Source organism: Osmerus eperlanus, chromosome 15 (genome assembly GCF_963692335.1).
Source record: "Osmerus eperlanus chromosome 15, fOsmEpe2.1, whole genome shotgun sequence".
Classification (NCBI taxonomy): Eukaryota; Metazoa; Chordata; class Actinopteri; order Osmeriformes; family Osmeridae; genus Osmerus; species Osmerus eperlanus.
The window spans coordinates 5,060,046-5,079,853 of NC_085032.1; the positions used below are offsets into that span (position 1 = coordinate 5,060,046).

Genomic DNA, 19,808 nt, shown 5'->3' on the forward strand with positions numbered 1-19,808 from the left:
AGGAAAGTGTGGCTCGCAATTGAAATTTGTGTCTAAAGCAGCAAAATGTGTTTATAGTTCAGCAGAATTGGTTAAAAGAGTTGGCACATGAGTTACAAGTTGTGGTGATTGTGTCATATGTTCCTATTTTTGTGTGTTAGCAATCGATAAAAACTGTAACAATTTGACTCAAACTATTCCTGTTCTTTAAGGATAAATTCCCGAACCAATACACTAAAAAAAAGGATCAAATAGATTTAATAAAAGCACAATGAAATAAAGTCATCATAGTTTTGTTAATGTGGAAAAAGGAGTTTCCTTAAGAAGAACAGACACTGGTGCTTTTTACACACGGCTTCACAATTTGCATCAAAGTTCAGTTTTGAGTCTATAATTGTCCCAAAATATTTGTAGGAGTGTGCACATTCCATTGTCTGAGCCTTAATGGATGTGACTTCATGTGTGTGACCATGTTTTCTAAAATCAATTATCATGTATTTTGTCTTTAAAAAGTTTAATTGAAGAAAGGATTCAATCCTCACACCACTTAACAAAGTCATTGATGACCGGACAATGACAGGTCTCCTTGTCCTAAGCTGACTGACAATAACGGTGTCATCTGCGTACTCTATTGATGGTCCTATATTCCCCCTACTCTGAAACATATTTGTGTAGAGAATAAATAATAGGAGTGAAAGCACACATCCTCAGACAGTATTCCATGACTCTTTGGGTCCTATTAGTTAAAAGAACCAAGCCTAGATTTTGACTTCTCATCCACAGTTCACAGTCCCTTGAAATAGTATCTATAGTCCCCATTCATAATCAAATCAAATCAAATTTATTTGTATAGCCCTTTTTACAAGCAAGCATGTCACAGAGGGCTTCACATATGCCCATAGAACTGCCCCTCAACCAACCTAAACCCTCAAGGAAGACAAGGAAAAACTCCCAAAAAACTCTCAACAGGAGAAAAAAATGGAAGAAACCTTGGGAGGAGCAATTCAGAGAGGGATCCCCTCCTCCAGAGACGGTTGGTGGGAGAGAGGAGCAGAACACAGGCTAAACATAGTCATACAGTGTCGATGGGTTTTTAAAACACCAAAATCTATTATTCAACTTTATAGATGGAGGACAGGACCGGGAGACTCGCGACCAGGTCCAGCGTTGGCTGACCGACGACCAGGCAGGTGCTGACAACTCAAACCCCCCACACCACAAGGGATGTGTGTGGGGGGGACAGAGAGAGGAGAGCAGGGATTAGAGAATGCCAGGAGCAGCTAACAGTTACAGTCATAATAGAATGAGATCCCCACCGGTCAAGTGTGGACTGGTGCAGCAATTTAACAGAGCAAAAAAGGGGAATTTGATGCAACCCCACACACCAAGACAGCGACAGCCCCCCTCATTTGGAACATGAAATCTGTTCCAGGGGAAGAGAACTCTAAAATACGTTATACTTAAAGAATAAGGATGGAAAAAACCCGTCCCCCGTTGCCTCCAACTAGTAACATACTTACCTTTAACAGTCGTAGGATTGACTAAACAATAACGTTTTTAACCTAATTTTAAACGTCGAAACAGTATCAGACTCCCTAATTGAGACGGGTAGTTTATTCCAGAGAAGAGGCGCTGTATATGAGAACGCCCTACCTCCAGCTGTTTTTTTCTTAATTTTGGGAACCACCAGATAGCCGGCATCTTGAGATCTAAGTGTCCTTGCGGGGCAATAGGGTGCAAGGAGACCGGAGAGGTACAGTGGTGCCAATCCATGCAGAGATTTGTAGGTTAGTAGTAGAACTTTGAAGTCAGCTCTGGCTTGGATAGGGAGCCAGTGTAGAGAGACAAGAGTAGATGTTATGTGATCAAACTTTCTTGTTCTGGTCAATAGTCTAGCAGCAGCATTTTGCACCCGCTGTAAATTTTTTAGGTGGGTAATTGGGAGGCCAGAGAACAACACATTGCAATAGTCCAATCGGGACGTAACAAATGCATGTATTAGTTTTTCGGCATCATCCTTTGAGAGACATTTTCGTATTTTGGCAATATTACGTAGATGGAAAAATGCAGTTCTAGTAATTTGCTTAATATGGTACTCAAACGAAAGGTCTGGGTCCATTGTGACTCCTAAATTTTTTACTAGCTGGTTTTGAGAGACTTTGACGCCGTCTAGGTCTAAGGTCAGATTGGAAAAATTATTTCTATATTTTTTAGGACCAAAAATTTGAACCTCGGTTTTATCCGAATTTAGAAGAAGGAAATTTGCAGTCATCCAAGCTCTCAACCTAGAAACACATTTTTCCATAGCATGTGGAAATTCTCCAGACTTTATAGACACATATAGCTGAGTATCATCTGCATAACAGTGAAAATTTACCCCAGAGCTTCTAATTATGTTTCCTAAAGGCAGCATATAGAGAGAAAATAACAGAGGGCCTAGAACTGAACCCTGTGGTACTCCGTATTTTACAGTGGAGCTCCTGGATGAGCAGCCATCATAGTGGACATATTGTGATCTATCGGATAGATACGATCTAAACCACTGAAGTGATGTACCAGAAATCCCAACATAGTTCTCCATACGTTCCAAGAGAATCTCATGATCCACCGTGTCAAAAGCTGCTCTGATGAGCAGCCTTGCCCATCTTTTGGGCAAGGTCACATGCCCGAGCTATATTAACCTTCGTGACCTCTGACTGCCTTAGCCTAAAATCATTGGTGCCGACATGAATGACAATATTCTCATACCTATCATCAGTGCGTGCGCCATGTGCCTTAGCTTGGGCCTTTGCCTTAGCCCTAGTGCTAGCCAGCACCCTGAGATTAGCTTCTATGTCAGTAGCTCTGGCCCCAGGTACACAGTAAACTGTCGCTGGTTGCTCCAATCTAATGTTACGAGTGATGGAGTCACCGATCACTAACGTCTGAGGAGTCCCACTCCCACCATATTGCAAAGGTGAAACCGGTGGGGCTAATCTTGAGTCCTCCCTAGCGCTAGGACTCCCTGCCAGTGATGTTGCGCCAGTCGCATCTAAAGTTACTAGCATACATTCTTCCTCAAGCGACTGAACGCGACTCTCTAACAGAGTCAACTTTTCGAGCAAAATGACACATGTAGGACAATGTGAGTGGGTGTGAGACATTATAGTTAACTTACGTTAATAGTTTATGCCAGCCAGGGAAATCCGTCAAGAGCATTGAGTTGGCTAGTTCAACAGGAACAGTAGTGTCGGGCTCCAAGGAATTCATACAATATATTAATAACCACTGTCGTTTAAGGAATTTACTGCAATGTCGGGGAATCATTGAACAAATCTCATGTCCCTGATCTTGTGATTAAATTGTTTTATATATAATTTTTTTCTGGAATCCTGGGTCACCTAGTAAAATGCCCTAATTAGTCATCCATCCAACCCCTTCAACTCAAGATATGTCTGTAATAATTGTCTAGTCCCCCCCACCTTACGGCGTTACTGTGGAAACTGATGAACACTTGACAGCTGGGGGATGGAGTTGCCATAGCGACACTGCCATCCCAACCCCTGCTGTCTGTGAAGGGAGAGAGGAATGGGGGTCTTGTATATTTTTTGAGGTGTAAGTGGAGAAAAAGACTGTATGTCATCCTCTAATGATGGGTAGATGTAACGAGATGGAGCACCCCATGCTGTGTTTGTGTGTACGTGTGTGTGAGTGTGTGTGCAGGTTGGGGGGGGGGGGAGACCACCAGCAGGCTACCTTAACATCCTCGCCTATCTAAGGTAATGATTGCCCAGGAAGACTTGTTTTTAGAGTGGGGGTCTGTTGAGGGTTGACCTGAGCCCAACTGAATAGTATAGTATATGTATTCTGCCGTTCTGCATTTCCATCGCAGTCTATCTGCTGTCTAGCACACAATCGGGTTGCAAGTGTTGAGATAGGGAACTGACAGTGGATGTCGCTCCCTTGTGTCAACCTGTCAGTCAGTTTTGGCATTGTTGCTACGCACAGTTTGTGTGCCAGGGTGAGAATGTGTGTAAGACAGTGTGTGTGTGTGTGACTCATCCCTGGCCTGGCTCGGTGTTTACTGCTGATGAACTCTCCTAGGCGTTCACCTCATTGTCTCCTCAGCCATCAGTGGGGTTCTCTGAGGCTCTGCAGAGTAAATAAATCAACATTTGTTCCTGTGCTTTCTTTCTAGCCGCAGGCATATGTATGTGTGTGTGTGTGTGTGGGTGCGTGCGTGCGTGTGCATGTGTGTGTGTGCATGCGTGCACAGACGTGTTGTGCAGGAGTGAACTGGCCAAAAAGCCAAACTGGGCTTCTTAGTTATCTGAGCTATGATGATAGTCAGCGTATAGTAGGTGCAGGTCCAGGTCCATTCCATCTATCATAGTATAATAGTGTCATATAGTGTTGTATAGTATGGTATGGTATGGTATGGTATGGTATAGTATAGTATAGTATTTGTTAAGGATAGTATAGTATTTAGGATAGTATAGTTTAGTAAAGTTTTTGCCAAGGATAGTATATTTTTGTAGAGTATAGTTTTTGTTTATCATAGTATAGTATAGTACAATACAGTACAGTACAGTATGGGATAGCATCATAGATCTTTGAACTTTTATGCCACTGGGCAAAGTACAGATTAGGAATGACATACTGTACAAACATCCAGAATAAGCCGCTGACAACCATCCACATTAGAATAGAAGAGTGCCGTTAGCATTGAATCCCATTAATAGTTTCGGATAGACTTCACTGACAAGGATTCATTTTCATAATTAGTCCTTTCATAAGCTACTGTGAATCTTGTCTGTTGACCATGTGGTTGTTGGCATTGGAAGATAATTCCCAAATGAACATCCTATAATTATACAGCCTGCTCTCACTCAGAAATGTTGGTCTTTCAAAGTACAGTATCTAATTGACTTGTCCGGGTGGGAAGACCGTAGACAGACATCTTACGCTAGCGTTGCTTGCCACCATAATGGCTTTCACAGTTAATGGGCCTTATCTCCGAGAGAGACAGAGAGAAAAACATTGCACCCCTTAATGTTCCCCTGGGTTATACCTGGGAAAGGATTGGGGTCTATTTTTAGAAGAAGAGTGCATCTGAAACATTTACAGAATCTTCAGTATACTGTCTCAGTAGACAGGACAAACTTGCATAACTTTCACACTACTGTCTACAATACTGAGTGTATATGTGTGTGTATGTGTGTGTGTGTGTGTACTATAGTGTGTGAGTGGGTGTGCTCCGGTGTGTGTGCGTGTGTGCGTGCATGTGTGTGAGAGACATTCTCTACTGTATGCTGTGGAGCATCTCATGAAGGACTCTGCATTATTCACTGCAGAGTTCTCTGCCTGTGGCTCTCTGCATTAGACTTAAGTAGACTCTGTTGGTAATTTTAATCAGCTGCAGTACTGCTGCCTAAATCTTCAGCTCTCTGTCTTCTTCTCTCTGTTTGGCTCTATACAAGGCAGTAATCAACACTGCAGGTTGGCCCATGCTGACCCCCCCCCCCCCCCCCCCCCCCCCCACAGACACACACACTTGAGTACACATTGTGATTGGACGCAAAGCTCTGACAACACAAGTGCAACACACACAGGATGACGCACGCAGTACTACGCACGCACGCTCTCTCTCTCTCTCTCTCTCTCTCTCTCTCTCTCTCTCTCTCTCTCTCTCTCTCTCTTTCTCTCTCTCTCTCTCTCTCTCTCTCTCTCTAACACACACACACAGCGGCGTTACATTGCCCAGTACACAGAGGTAATCCAATGCTCTGATGGTGCACCTCATACATCCCATAGCTCTCCCTTCAGGCACCTTAACCATACAGTAGGTCTACAGTAATCATCGTGATTATCGAGTTCTGAGACCTTGACCTGCTTGATTTCTGGTCAAATAATCTGACCAATTGGCTGGGCAAGACCTGTTTGCAGTAGTTTATGAGTCTTGTTTTGTTTCATACAACATTTTCTGAGCCTCATGATGTCCTGTGGACACTAGTGGTTTTGCAGGAAATTGTCTGTTCCTCATTTACAGTAATTGTTTTGATAATACTGAGCCTTGAATGTGTTTAGTTTGTTTAGTTTGACGTTCTGTCACTAAATGCATTTTTCACTTTGATTTTGATATGCAGATTTCTTTTTTCTTGTTCACATTGTTATCATTGTGTGGGTGTGAGTGTGATGTACTGGCATTTCAGTCCTACAATAACGGTATAGCTTCTCAGATTTTTTCAAACATCACATCTTGTAGTACATAATTTCACAGCTATGCTTTTGCGACAGTATTGTCTAAGGGCATAGGTTTGTGCCTGCGTCAGATGTGTTTCAGAACAGACTGGAATTAAGAAAGTGTGCAAAATGTTTATTCCCTAAAGAATTGTACTATGTACCTGAAAAAAAATGCTTATGTGAACCCTGCAGTGTTGGTCTAGCCTTGTTTCAGCTGCCAGTTCTAGATTGTTCCGAGGTGCCCTCCCTATTGTATACTGTCATATATTTTTATTTTGTGTTCAATGCTCATAAGACTAAATGGTACTTGCTTTATGTCCTTTACAATAATCATTCCTGGCATGTATGAGGTGGCATTGCTGTTTTGGTTCCATTTTCCCAGCCAAGTTCTGATGAGGTGATATTGTGTGTGTGTGTGTTGTGCAGTGGCAGTGCTGGCTCTGTTCTCGGAGCTTCGCGTGGAGCCCGACCTGTACACCCTGCTGTTCGGAGAGAGCGTCCTCAACGACGCCGTGGCCATCGTCCTCGCACGGTGAGTCCGTCGCTCCGCATCAGCCCTTGCACCCGTGACCGGGGCGTCAGCGAGGGACTTTGCGCTGCGTCGTCTCGGAAAAGCAGTCGGCGGAAATTTTCCGCAGAGGAGATTGGCGCGGTGGGTGGGTGGTTGGGGGTGTGTGGGCAACCCATGATCAAAGCCCTGATTGGCATCGGGCTTCGCACAGAGACCGGCCTGGCAGGAGAGGACGCTGAGGGCTGCGGGTACGGGCAACCCATCGTCTGGTGCCAACGTTCCTCATTAGCGACTCAGCAGTCAGCCAGACAGAACTCTAATCTCAGCACTGAACAACCCATGGCACAGCTACTCCCAATGACATTGCTGTGGTCTTACACACAGTGTACTCTCACAAGGAGCAGAGAGGGAACATTTTCGCATTCCAACACACAGTACTTTCATCAAATCCATTCTATTCTTATGTATGGAATGTGAGAGAAGGAGAGAAAGCCTGTTCGACTACCCCCTTACACTGGTCTGGGCTTTCTCTGTTCCTCTTTCTCTCCCTCTCTCACTTTCTCTACATCCATCTTTCTCTCTTTCTCTTTCTCTCCCACACACATCCCCTTCCTCTCTCTCTCTTACCTAGCCTTTCCTGCTCTCGCTCCCTCTTAACTTCCTCCTTCCCTCTGCATCTTTCTTTGTGCACGTGCTTGTGTGTGTTTGCCTTGTGCGTTCCCAGACGGCGGTCTTTGTTTGTCTGCTCCACTTACAATATGCCAGCGAACAACAAAAGCCATTCAAAGAGACGGACAAACAGATGGAGGGATGGGAGGATGGAGAGGAGATGGAGAAGCAGGAGGTTTCACACGGACACACTGTCACACATGCATGAACAGGCAAAGAGATGAACAGAATGCCGGGGGTCAAGGGGAGGTGAACGGGGTACGAGCAACGCACTCACGTGTACAAAGTTGCACGCACACTTACAGTGCGTCTCACATCAAATCAAACAGAAACATTGTACCACGCACACACAGCTTTTTCTTGGCCAATTTTCTTTCTTTCTCTCTCCCTGACTCTCCAGCACACCCGCAGTCATAAGAAAAAAAGGGAAAACAAATAAGGTCTGACAGGCCGGCAGATGACAGAAGAAAAGGCAAACATGACTGATTGAGAGAAAGAGGAGGGGGGAGGGGAGGGGGGGGGGGGTTGGGGAGGGTTTCAAGCACTGGCTCCCGTCTGCATCTCCACTGAAGAGCCCCCTGCACACTGTGCAGCACACAGATAGGGCTGTGTGTGTCTCTCCCTGCTCTGCCTTCCCATCCCGCATGCCATCCCCTGGCACTTGACAGGCTGGCAGGGCCCCGGCAGGCCTGTACCTCGGCCCCAGCACACAAAGCCGGCCCTTGTGAGCGAGCCACATGGGCCCCTGTGGCCCTGGAATTTTAACAAGCTCCTGTGGGCAGCTCAGCCTCACGCTAACACGGCTTGTCTCCCCGGCCCGGCCTGGCTGCAAGCAGCACTCACACAGCCTCCACACATGTCGCTCCCCGCGATTACATCTGGACATTCTCTGCTCCGAGTGAGCAGCGTGACATTGCTGTTTCTCAGAAATATTACATTGTGGATAGATGGTTGAAAAAAAAAACGAGTTTTTCCATCCATACCATTTACCATCTACCATCTAAGCTGCACAATTCTGATTAGGACTAAACTACTGTATTTAAGATTGTAAAGTTTTTACAAAAGGCGCCTTAAAAACACAGCACTCTGATTACAGTGAGATTGTATATGGAAATGGATTGTCATTTTGTAGATATTAAGCCACATCCTGATTTCATTTAGGAAAACCAAATATTTGGGAGGAATTTTCAGTGGGAGCAATTTCACCTCAGATCATCTGAACATGGGGCTGGCCGGGAACACTATTTATTCGTTGTGAAGTCTGTTGTAGAGAGTAAAGTTTGTTCCTGTCTGTGTTTCTCCTGTGTATCAGACGGCCTGTCACATCCAATGACAAAAGAGAGGGAGAGAAACGGAGTGAGAGAAAACACAGACGGCGCTTTTTTGCCGACTAAAGCATTTAACGCTCAGTTTAGGGGAGCTCAAAATCAAAGAGAGAAGGGAAGTGTTGTCGTTCCATGAAGACGACCAACTCCTCGCGTGGGTCCCCCCGTCTCTCACTCCCCCACCAACAGCTTTGTCTTCTGTCAACCCCTCTCACATGGGAGCCTCTCTCCGCCATGTAAATATTCATTCCGGCGTAAACAACGACGCTGTGTTCCTGTTTGTGTACGAAAACACATCTCCCAGCTCCCCAAGACAAAACGAGCAGAGACTGCCCGGCTGAGAGAAATGGTTCAAAATAGAAATAAGTATGATTGCAGAGGGGGGGAGGGCAGCTTTGAGAGGAAATGAAAGACTCAAATGGGCATGGGGTTTGTTAGATGCAGTGTGGTCCTACTACATCCCCCTCCCTCCCCTCCCTCCCTCCCTACCTCCCCCCCTTAGGATTGACTCTAATAAATTGTACTTAAGGGCTTAGCTCAGCACAACAGGCTTTTGGATTTATACCCGTTCTTCAACGGGACAGGCAGAAGAGCGGAGGGGTTTGGAATTTCTGATGACTGGGCTCGTTTGGAAGCAGTATAGCACTGCAGTATTGCTTCTAGTTAGACATGTTTTGTCAAACAACAAAGCACTGTGTGTGTTTTGGCTTGTCCAACCAAGTTGTGTAACATTTTGGTATACGGTGTTAATTATCTCTGTTTGTGTGTGTGCATGTCTGTATGTGTGTTTTTTGTTTTTCCAGGTCCGTAACCACTTACAGTCTGACGGGTGGAGTTCATGCTTTTGACACCCGTGCCTTCTTCGTCGCTGTCGGCCATTTTGTTGCAGTGTTCGCTGGCTCTTTCGCCGTAGGTTTTTTCTACACAGCAGTCACCGCTCTCATATCCTTTATACCCACGTACCCCTTTCCTATCCACACCTTGGCACACCAAGACACAAACACACACACACCCCAACTACATGCACACACACACCGCCCTACAACCCTTTTTCTCTACCCCCATCCCAATTATCACCTCAGCATCCACTGTTAACAACTTCCCCTTTGTGCTTTAATTGCTTCTCCAACCTAACCCCACCGACATACACACACCGATACCTTATCAACATCATCAACAAGGCTAAAGCCAGGAGCGCTAGCCACCGTCGCTAATGGTCGCCGCCTCGTCGAAGAGGTCATCAATCAAAAGAATGGCCTCTGATGAGGTTTCGACCAGCGTTGCTGTCCAGCATTTGTCTCTGATCTCACAGTAATTAGAGGGGGGAGAAGGATGGCGGAAATTAAAGGGGGGAGAAGGGGGGGGATGGTGGGGGGTGGGGGACTGTGGCTATGGGTTTGTGTCCCGTGAGCTGACACTGATCCATCTAATGGTGCCTAGCGAGCACGCAGCGCACAAGAGCTTTCTGTCACAGCCTACTGTAGCCAACTTAGCCAGCTGGCTTCTGTAGCTAGCTAGCTAGCTTTATACAGTAACCTGCTATTCCAAGCACCCCATGCTACTGGATGGATTTTGTGCTTCAATATTTTCCTCACTAATCCCCCCCATGGAATTCCTTCAACAATGTGTTTAGCGTAGCCAAACAGGACAGGGGACTTTGTTTGTGGTTGAATGCAAAAGAGGTGCACGGGAGGAGAATGAACGTCAAACCAAGTCAAAAAATGTCAGGGAATCCTGTGAAGGATGAGCAGAACAGTCACTGCCGTACATGTAGTGAACCGCTCTGGGCTCTCTCTCTCTGCCTCTCTTTCTCACTCTCTCTCTGCCTCTCCTGTTTGTCTCCGTCTATTTTTCAACACTGTTCTCCTAAGCGGTGATGCAGATCCAAAACTTGCAGGGCGGGGTCAGTCTGGCTGGAACTTTGTTTGACTTGAAAGAGGGCCACTGAGTCACTGGCAAGGAGTGTGTGGGACACAGAAGAGGAGGTCTGGACTTGATTAGGTGCAGGACCTAACTCCCAGGGATGAACTGATTAAGCGCTAGCGAGGAAACGCTACATTCTAAATACCCTGATCTATGATTAGGGCACAGGAGATACTCGGTGGAATAAACTGCTGACTCATACCTCTGTTCCAATATTCACATAGTTCGGCCAGAGCTATGCTATGTGGGGGTGTGTTTGCATGCATTTTTTATCACAAATCTAATCATGAACTGCGTGTGACAATGTTTAGGCATGTCTAGGCGTGCATGTGTATCCATGCACATCTTACCACGAGTTGCATGAGAATGCAATGAAGGAGCGCAACGGCACCTGAAAATGTATGTATGGTTTCGCATGACTCGCACCACTAAACACTAATCGCCCTGTCAGATCTGCTTCGCCCTTAACCTCAGCTCCACCTCACCAAATTCACCCGGCTGTGCGAGCACCCCCTGCTGGAGACAACCCTTCTATTCCTGCTCTCCTGGAGTGCCTTCCTGTGTGCCGAGGTCTGCGGTCTCTCAGGTGAGTGGATAGTGATGGGGTCCAGGCTGGTCTGGGCCTGCCCTCACTGGAACAGGCTGAGGGCAGGCCTGAGTCACCCAGAGTTAAGTCCTCCTCCACCTCATATCACCTGCGGAGTCTTCAGCGTCTCCCAGGTCGGCAGGCTCAGACTTGCACGCTAGCATATGCCAAACACAGCTGTTATAAAGGCAGGTGTGTGTTCTGTAGCCAGCTTCACTCAACGAGCCGGTGGGATCAGGGCAAAATATCCAAGATCATTGCCCTTTGTCGTGGAAGTTTTTTAGAGAATCAATCGTTTAAGCTGAAGTCGGGTGAAGTACAGAGTTAATGTTTATTTGACGTAGATTTAAACGTTATAACGTTATCAACATAACATCATCGACACACAAACATAAGACAATAACACAAAGACAATTCCATACAGCTCCATCTAGCATTCTAAAATGGAACCGGGAGAATCCAGCCCACCAGTACTACCCAGCTGATGGCCCTGAACCCCCCCAGAACATTCTTCAACAGACCATTTTATAGATACGACAGTTCTCAAAAGTCATTGGTCCATCCTACAGACATGCAGCTATACCAAATCTCTTCTGTCATTGGTTAAATCCTTAGAACAATACAGTTGAATCCACATTGTCTTCAGACCAACTGTCTCTTCCCCCCAGGTGACAAGAACTCTCTCAGGTCACCCAGACTTCCCGTCTCTTAGACTCTTAGACTAGCTTCTTAACCAACTGTAAACTTCTCCTAAAACACATTCATTGTACATAGGCCCAAAATTTCTTTCACACCTTCTATGCAAGATGTTCTCTCAAACAGTTTAAACTTTCCTTCTATTGGTTTTCTTACTTGACAGAGCATTCTCTGACTCTTCTATTTCTTGTTGTTTATCTCTCATTCCTTTCCTCCTTCTCCTCCTCACCAGAATGAACAGAATTGTCGGAATCAAAATAGCAGCCATTTCGGCCCGACAAAGTCTCGCTCTACCATGATGTGTCAAGTCTTTTTCTGGGAGACAGCAAAACACTGTTCGTCTTCACAGGAACAGGCCTCCTCTCTTCCTTCTCCTCCGCAGTGCACCCTAACCTGCTGCTAGCGAGTATAGCAAGAGATGGGCCGGCAGATAGCAGCCAGCCGTAAAAGCTAAACTAGCTCTTCAGCTCCTGCCTGGCTGAGCCCCGGCATCCTGCAGAGACACTCTCAGCTCAGGGGTCTCTGCTCTCATGTATAATAGATGCTACATGACACGTTTTCCATACTACCGCAATTCATTTCCAATTTTTTTCCTATTGCGGAAGGCCTACAAAAAAAATTTGAAGTAAAGAAAATACAAAAGAAAAACACATCTAGATAGATTGGCTTTTAAATGGATTTGTATGATCTCATTCCTCTGACATGCCAGTCTTGCTAGAGGCTGGGTGGTTTCGGGTTTCATAATAGCTTTGACTCGTCGTCGATTGCTTTCTAAAGCCTCCAATAGAATAGAGGCCGCCTGAGTGAAATTGTCTAATTATGTATTGTTCGGAAAACACTGACTGACTCAAATGATTATCCTCAGTTAATATCCGACCTATGTTCACCGGTGCAGCAATGTAGCCCTGTCATGAATATTGTGTACATATTTTGAGACATGTATGTGCTTAGTTTAACACCTAGGGTAATGCAGGATATTAAAAGTGTGTACTTGTGCGTTTGTGTGTGTGTGCGTGCGTGTGTTTTGGATGCCAGTCTAGGACTGTATCCTCGTTGGCAGAGCCCCAATAGGCATGTGGAGGAGGAGGACAAGTTTAATGAAAACGCTTGACCTTTGTCAGTGGCACTCTGCTGGTGTCAGTCTATAAAGTTCACCTTACTAATGCTGTCCAGTGTAGGAGGGAAAGAGAGAGGGGCATTCAGAACTCAACTGGCTCTCTGACTAGCGCTGACTCTCGAGGTCCTGTTATAGAGGCTGAGGGCATAGAGATACATGATTGTGCTCCCCTCTATGGCTGTCCATTTCTGGCATAGATTTGTAGGGTAGTTTTGATATTCTGTCATCACCCAAGGTTATTTTAGGATACATTCTATAACATGATTTGGCTAGAGTACATAGAATAGTACTTTATTGATGCACATTGCAATTTCACACTGATGATTAATGGTTTACTCTACTTCATTATACTACTGTATACAGTAAAAAGGTACCCAACCCCCAAACCATCTGCATTTTGCTCATTACCACTGCCTTATCATCTGAACAAGTGCCCATTGAGGATATAATCGTGTCCCATGTGTGCAAATGAGCGATTAAAGTTGAGAAATGTAAATTGAGAATTTTTGTTTAGTGAGGTGCAATGTTTCCAAGGAAGCCCTGAATAGTCTACCCGTAATGTCCACTGGCCGTTACGGGATGAAGCTGTAGCCAAGCCCTCAGGTGTCCGTCCTTCTGTCCAGTCTTTGGTAGAAGAGAGATTGGTCTGTTTCTTCTATTGTCCATCTCAAAACATGCCATAGATTTAGCCTGGTCCTAGTTTACATTTACATTTAGTCATTTAGCAGACGCTCTTATCCAGAGCGACTTACAGTAAGTACAGGGACATTCCCCCCGAGGCAAGTAGGGTGAAGTGCCTTGCCCAAGGACACAACGTCAGTTGGCATGACCGGGAATCGAACTGGCAACCTTCGGATTACTAGCCCGATTCCCTCACCGCTCAGCCACCTGACTCCCACATATAGAACATAGACTAACTTATTCTCCATTGACAGGGCTTCTTAGTTCTAGAAAAGGCTGTGTCTGACTCTCCTCAAGTAGGGTAACAGAATGCTCTGGCTGCAGCTAAGATGCTACAGTATCCATGTTCATGGATAGTCATTGATAGTCGTGTCACTGTTCTAACTATGAAGTCCAGAACTCTGACCCTTACTAAAGTAGGTAGATTGGAGACGTGAAGTTAAATTGCTCTCCCAGAGCAACACAGAGTAGTGTGACCTGCTGGGAACGCCCTCTCCCCAGGGGGTTGTTCGTTTCAGATGCAAACACTCCATCCAACCCTGACTCACCAGCAGGGTCACTGAACAGTGATCTCTCTTTTTGGCATTTTTTTCTGCTCTTTTTCTGATCCCCTTTCTGCATTTCTACTTCTTCCTTGCTTTCTCTTTCTCTCTACATATCAACTTCTTTCATTCTCTCTCTCTCTCTCTCTCTCTCTCTCTCTCTCTCTCTCTCTCTCTCTCTCTCTCTCTCTCTCTCTCTCTCTCTCTCTCTCTCTCTCTGTCTCACTTTTTTTCTTTATCTGTAGTAAGTGCCATGACGTTCTCTTCAGTCCATCTCCTTGTTGCTTTCTTGGCATGTTCTCAGATAATGATATCATTTCCAGCATTAAGCTCCCCATCTCTGGAGCTCTCTGCTTGAGGAAGGGGAGAGGCAGGGTTAAACTCTGGGACCCTACACACCCCGGGATCCTCCATGGTACATTCCAACAGTCGTTTATACAGCTGTTCTGGAACCTAGACACAGAGTGGGTTTGTTTTGGACTGGATTGGTATCTGTATACTGTATATTGGAGAGGCCTTGTACTGAACATGAGAAGACCTGGGATACTGGGTTGTGTGTCGTGACCACTACAGACTAGACACAGGGACACAGACAACAAAATTGCACACATGCACGTCCAATGTTTACTTGTGTTTGTAAAGACCTTTCTTCTTTGTTTTGTGTGTGTGTCTGTGTGTTCACGTTTATGTTTTCTCCCAGGTATTGTGGCAGTGTTGTTCTGTGGAATCGCCCAGGCCAGGTACACAATCCACAACCTGTCTTCTGAGGCCAAGATCAGGACCAAACAGGTTGGACTGAACATCACACACACACACACACACAGACACACACACGTACACACACATGCACACACACATGCACACACAAATACTGTAGGCCCAAACACCACCATAGTCTAGTCCTGAAACATCAGTAGCCTGAAAACATGTTTGTGCTTGTGCTGTTGTGCAGTTCCAAAAGTATTAATTCCCTTTTAACCTCCCTGTTCGGGTTCTCGTGGTACAGAGCAGGTTGCTGTGTGTGTTTGTGTAGGCGTGTAGGTCTAGTAATGAATGGTTAATTGCCATTATTGCTCTTGTGACTATGGGAGTCCAATCCCCAGGTATGACTACATGTAAATCTGTCTAAAAGGGCCAGCACAGATGGACTCCGGTGTCATGCGGCCTTGGCGAGCTGTAAAGAGCAGAAACAAATCATCAATCCATGCACAGACTCATCCACACATATTTACATTTAGTCATTTAGCAGACGCTCTTATCCAGAGCGACTTACAGTAAGTACAGGGACATTCTCCCCAAGGCAAGTAGGGTGAAGTGCCTTGCCCAAGGACACAACGTCATTTTGCACTGCCGGGAATCGAACTGGCAACCTTCAGATTACTAGCCCGCTTCCCTAACCGCTCAGCCACCTGACTTCCCTATATTATTCATTATACCATGGTCTGGGTGAATACTCGATTCTGATTGGCTGCAGGGGTGTCCATTTTCCGGTGATATACGGGCACTTAGTACGTAGTTGCAGCAAAACTGTCTGTTCACCATTCTAAATTATTGCGCTGGCTACATAGTATATGAGCCTGTACAAAGTGTCTGAAATAAGTAACCATAACAACAGGGACGGAGTCAAAGCCTCCATTTACAAGTTTGAAAGACTGTAACAAGCTAACTTTTATTTACAACAATGAGTGACTTCAATATTTATTTTAACCTATTTGAAAAATGTTACTTTTCTGAATGTACTGAGTCAGTGTCACGTAACCGCTCACCTCACATCCCATTCGCTATTCAATCTAGTGATGGGCATTCCGGCTCTTTTTCGTGAGCCGGCTCGTATGGCTCAGCTCACCAAAAAGAGCCGGCTCTTTTGGCTCCCGAACGGCTCTTTAAAAAATTTATATTTTAACTATGAATTTGACTATGATGGGTGTGAAAACAATTTGAATTAAATTATGAAATCATACTCGACCGTAACCACATATCTTTAAAAATGCATTGATTTGTCATGGCTCTCCTCCGAGTTTTGACTACTCTCTGACTGTGTGTGAGTTGGCTCGGCCCTCCCTCATGCAGGATTGACAGGAACAGAATGTGAGGATGATTGTGTGCGCCTTTAAGCCTACAAGTATTTTTTTGTTGTTCTTTGAATTAGTCAATTATTTTAAATACAATTAAAATTCATTATTTCATAATCATTTAGTTTTTATAGGCTGGATTAATCTATTAAAAATAGAGTCGGCTCTTCAGATATGCGAGCCAGCTCCCGACGTTCACCTTCAAGAGCCGGCTCTTAGAGCCGGATCGTTCGGGAACGATCCATCACTAATTCAATCTACTGCAAGCTGCGGCCAACACAACAGTAGCAGCAACTCTATACACATGGGCCATGGCCGATTATTTTCTTCTTAAAAATCTTGATATTATTTGGGGACAATGACATGGCTCGATAGCTGGCTAGTCTTGTTGTTAAACATACTGTCAAATTATAATTACTGTTTGGAGAAATATGTCAACTTTGATGCAGTCATCTCACATCCATTTGCTATTCAACTCGCTCCACAGGCTGCGGCCGTACTGTAGCCTAGTAGGTAGCCTATATGGCCGCGACTTTGTTCGTGAAAATCTTGATATTGATTTTGGGACAGTGACATGGATGGTTAGCTAGCAAATCTTCTTGTAAAACATACTGTAAAATTATATTTACTGTTTGTCAACCGTACACAATGTTATTGCTTTTTAATCTTGCTAGCATAACGTTAGCTTTCGAGCTCATAGCTCATCCAAAGGAAAGCCGGAGTTGGTTCTATGAGTTGAGCGGACTATAAATATCAGAGTTGGCTAACTCTGATATTTAACGTTAAAAAAACATTAGATTTTCTTTTGCAAAACGCATGAAAACATAAATTAATGTTTGTAAAAAAAAAATTTGCCAAGTGACCATGGTATAAGCAGGATAATGCCCTTCGAGGTGCGCGTCGGACTGTTCACGCCTCCGCATCGTCCATTATCAGGTGATATTGTACACCTCGTCGGGAATTATCCCTTACATAATGGACTCCGCGGAAGTGGAATCAATTCTGATTGGCTGTATCGTCTCCAATTACATAGTTAGAACAACTATCTAACTAGCTAGCATCTGGGAGCTTTATGAAAAAAGTTTCATCCTTTTCTAATTTTGCTAGCTAGCTTGTCGAAGAATGTCTTTGGAACAGCAGTTTTCCACATTAGATTCGGTCATGTCTGGCGGCTTGAAGTTTAAATCCCGCTGTCTTCATTCGGAAGCAGCCAATCAGAATTGACGGCAACTTTTATTGACTTAAGCAAATACATGGTGCTAGTTTACCCATTTCGGATTGGTTTCAAACTTAGCAAAAATCAGGAAAAATTATTCAATGAAAAAGCTAGTAGTATGAGCCAGGAGTTAATCGACTGACTGGAGTTAATCGAATAAAAACGACCGGAAGAGCCGGAAGTCTAACAAGAAATGCAATACCACCTACATCCACCAGGGCCGTTGCTTCAAGCTGAGGGGCGAGGGGTGGGGGCTTGGTTCTTCCTAATATCTTCCTTTGCTCCTCAGGAATGTGGCACACATATAACGCCATACCCACCAGCTAAAAGTCATATAATCTCTTTTATTTAAAATATCTTTGTTCTCTCAATATTTAAAACGCAGACAACAAACATTTCGGATATCAAACTGGGGCCCATACTTTTATTTTGTTTCAAGCATTTTACAATTGCATTACAATATTTATTCAAAAATGTCAAACTTTCTTTGAAACTAAAATGTAAGGAATCAGGAAGATACAGTTTAAGGTCATATAAGAGCAATTGATCATGCATGTCGGGAGTCAGGTGGCTGAGCGGTTAGGGAATCGGGCTAGTAGTCTGAAGGTTGCCGGTTTGATTCCTTGCTGTGCAAAATGAGGTTGTGTCCTTGGGCAAGGCACTTCACCCTACTTGCCTCGGGGGGAATGTCCCTGTATTTACTGTAAGTCGCTCTGGATAAGAGCGTCTGCTAAATGACTAAATGTAAATGTAATGTCTGAAAATCAAAGGAAAAATTCATTTGGAATTTTTTTTTAATGCAGTTTTTGTATTAACAACTTCCAACTTTCATCAGCCTCACAGTCCTCTACCTGGTTTTGGTTTCCACAGCTTTTAGAGTTCTTCTCCTTTCTGGGGGAGATGTTCATCTTCTTCTACATAGGGTTTGTCTTGTTGACGTTCCCACGCCATGTCTTCAGTGCCCTCTTCATATGCGGGGCCTTTGTATCCTTTCTCTGAGAGGCTCACTGGAGTGTCCTCACCACCCACTGGGTAACCTATAGATCGGACACATACTCATCTATGGAACTGTCATCTTTGTTCTGTAATGCTGGGCTGAGCTGTGCTGCATTGTGTTTGCATTGTGCTGCATTGTGTTTCTGCATTGAGTCTCTTTCTTCTTTCATTCTTGTCCTTTACTGATCCGCTTTGCCCTGTCCTCATCCATCATATCCATTTTGTCTCTCCATTTCATCTCTCGTGTTGTCTCACACCTGCTTTATCTTGTTTCCAATTCCGTTCTTATCTACCCCATTTCATCATTTAAACGCCATTTTGTCCATGAATTAGTTTCTCTAATTGCTATCAGAGGAATAATCAGCAACTTTTTGAGGACATATACAATACTGCACTGCCTGCCACATTGCACAGATTTCCCGTAGAAACATTCAAAAGCCTAAGCGTTGTGGTTCGATCTAAAACATTCTGCAAACGTGTTCGGCCCCTGATGATTCCCATCACAGAAGATTAAAATGCTGCAGTGCAAATGAGTTCTTCTGAGGACACCCACTGATTTTAATAGGCACTTAACTTGTGCTGTTCTAGCTTGTTCTCAGCAACCCTCTACTCATCAAAGCTCAGTTAATTTGAATCCTCTTCAAAATCAAATCACTGTCATAATGCAAACGATAGGGTCACATTGCTCCAACATCTTGAGGCGTCACGGTTGGCGCATTGTTTAGTAACAGAGTTTACACACCTGCTGTGTTTATCCTCTTAGTATTTCTCAACGAACACTATAAACCCCTCCGGTCTAAACTAGGTCCGGCAAGTCATTAAATCCGCAATCAAGCGCGTCACACTGTAAGCTTACAGTAAAGGGTGTCATAACTGATTTTCTTTCCCCTTCAGCTGTTGTCATATTGGTTAGCTATTGTCACGGCCACGTGGTACCCCTGTTAATGTTTAGTTGAGTTATTGGTTTTCCCTGCCCTGTCCTGGTCTTGTGTGTGTGTCTCTCTCTCCTGGCTCCCTGCACACCTGTGTCTCGTTCCAGTCACCCAGCGGTGATCACCCTGCCCTTTATACTGTATATGTCTGCTCCCTTTGTCGGTTCTTGTCGGTCGTTGTAGATGTTTATGTGAGTATCCCTGCCGTGTTCCTTTCTTGTTAAGTGAAGTCTGTGTCCTTGTGATCTCGCCTCCATATCCTTGCTCGTGGGTCCACCCCCCTGTACTCACCGCGAGAGCTATGGTGTTCCAGGGAGGTTTGAGGGCGGACAGTTGGCTGA

General features: G+C 44.7%; 1 protein-coding gene across 1 annotated transcript in view; it reads left to right on the top strand.

Moving 5' to 3' along the window:
• The window catches only part of LOC134034838 (sodium/hydrogen exchanger 9-like), a 75,265-nt gene that overhangs the window by 12,188 nt on the left and 43,269 nt on the right, over window positions 1-19,808 (top strand). The window contains exons 6-10 of the mRNA XM_062479490.1: window positions 6,628-6,733; window positions 9,510-9,648; window positions 11,110-11,215; window positions 14,952-15,040; window positions 18,410-18,523. Coding sequence (XP_062335474.1) covers window positions 6,628-6,733; window positions 9,510-9,648; window positions 11,110-11,215; window positions 14,952-15,040; window positions 18,410-18,523 — 554 coding nt within the window. The remainder of the gene's footprint in view (window positions 1-6,627; window positions 6,734-9,509; window positions 9,649-11,109; window positions 11,216-14,951; window positions 15,041-18,409; window positions 18,524-19,808) is intronic.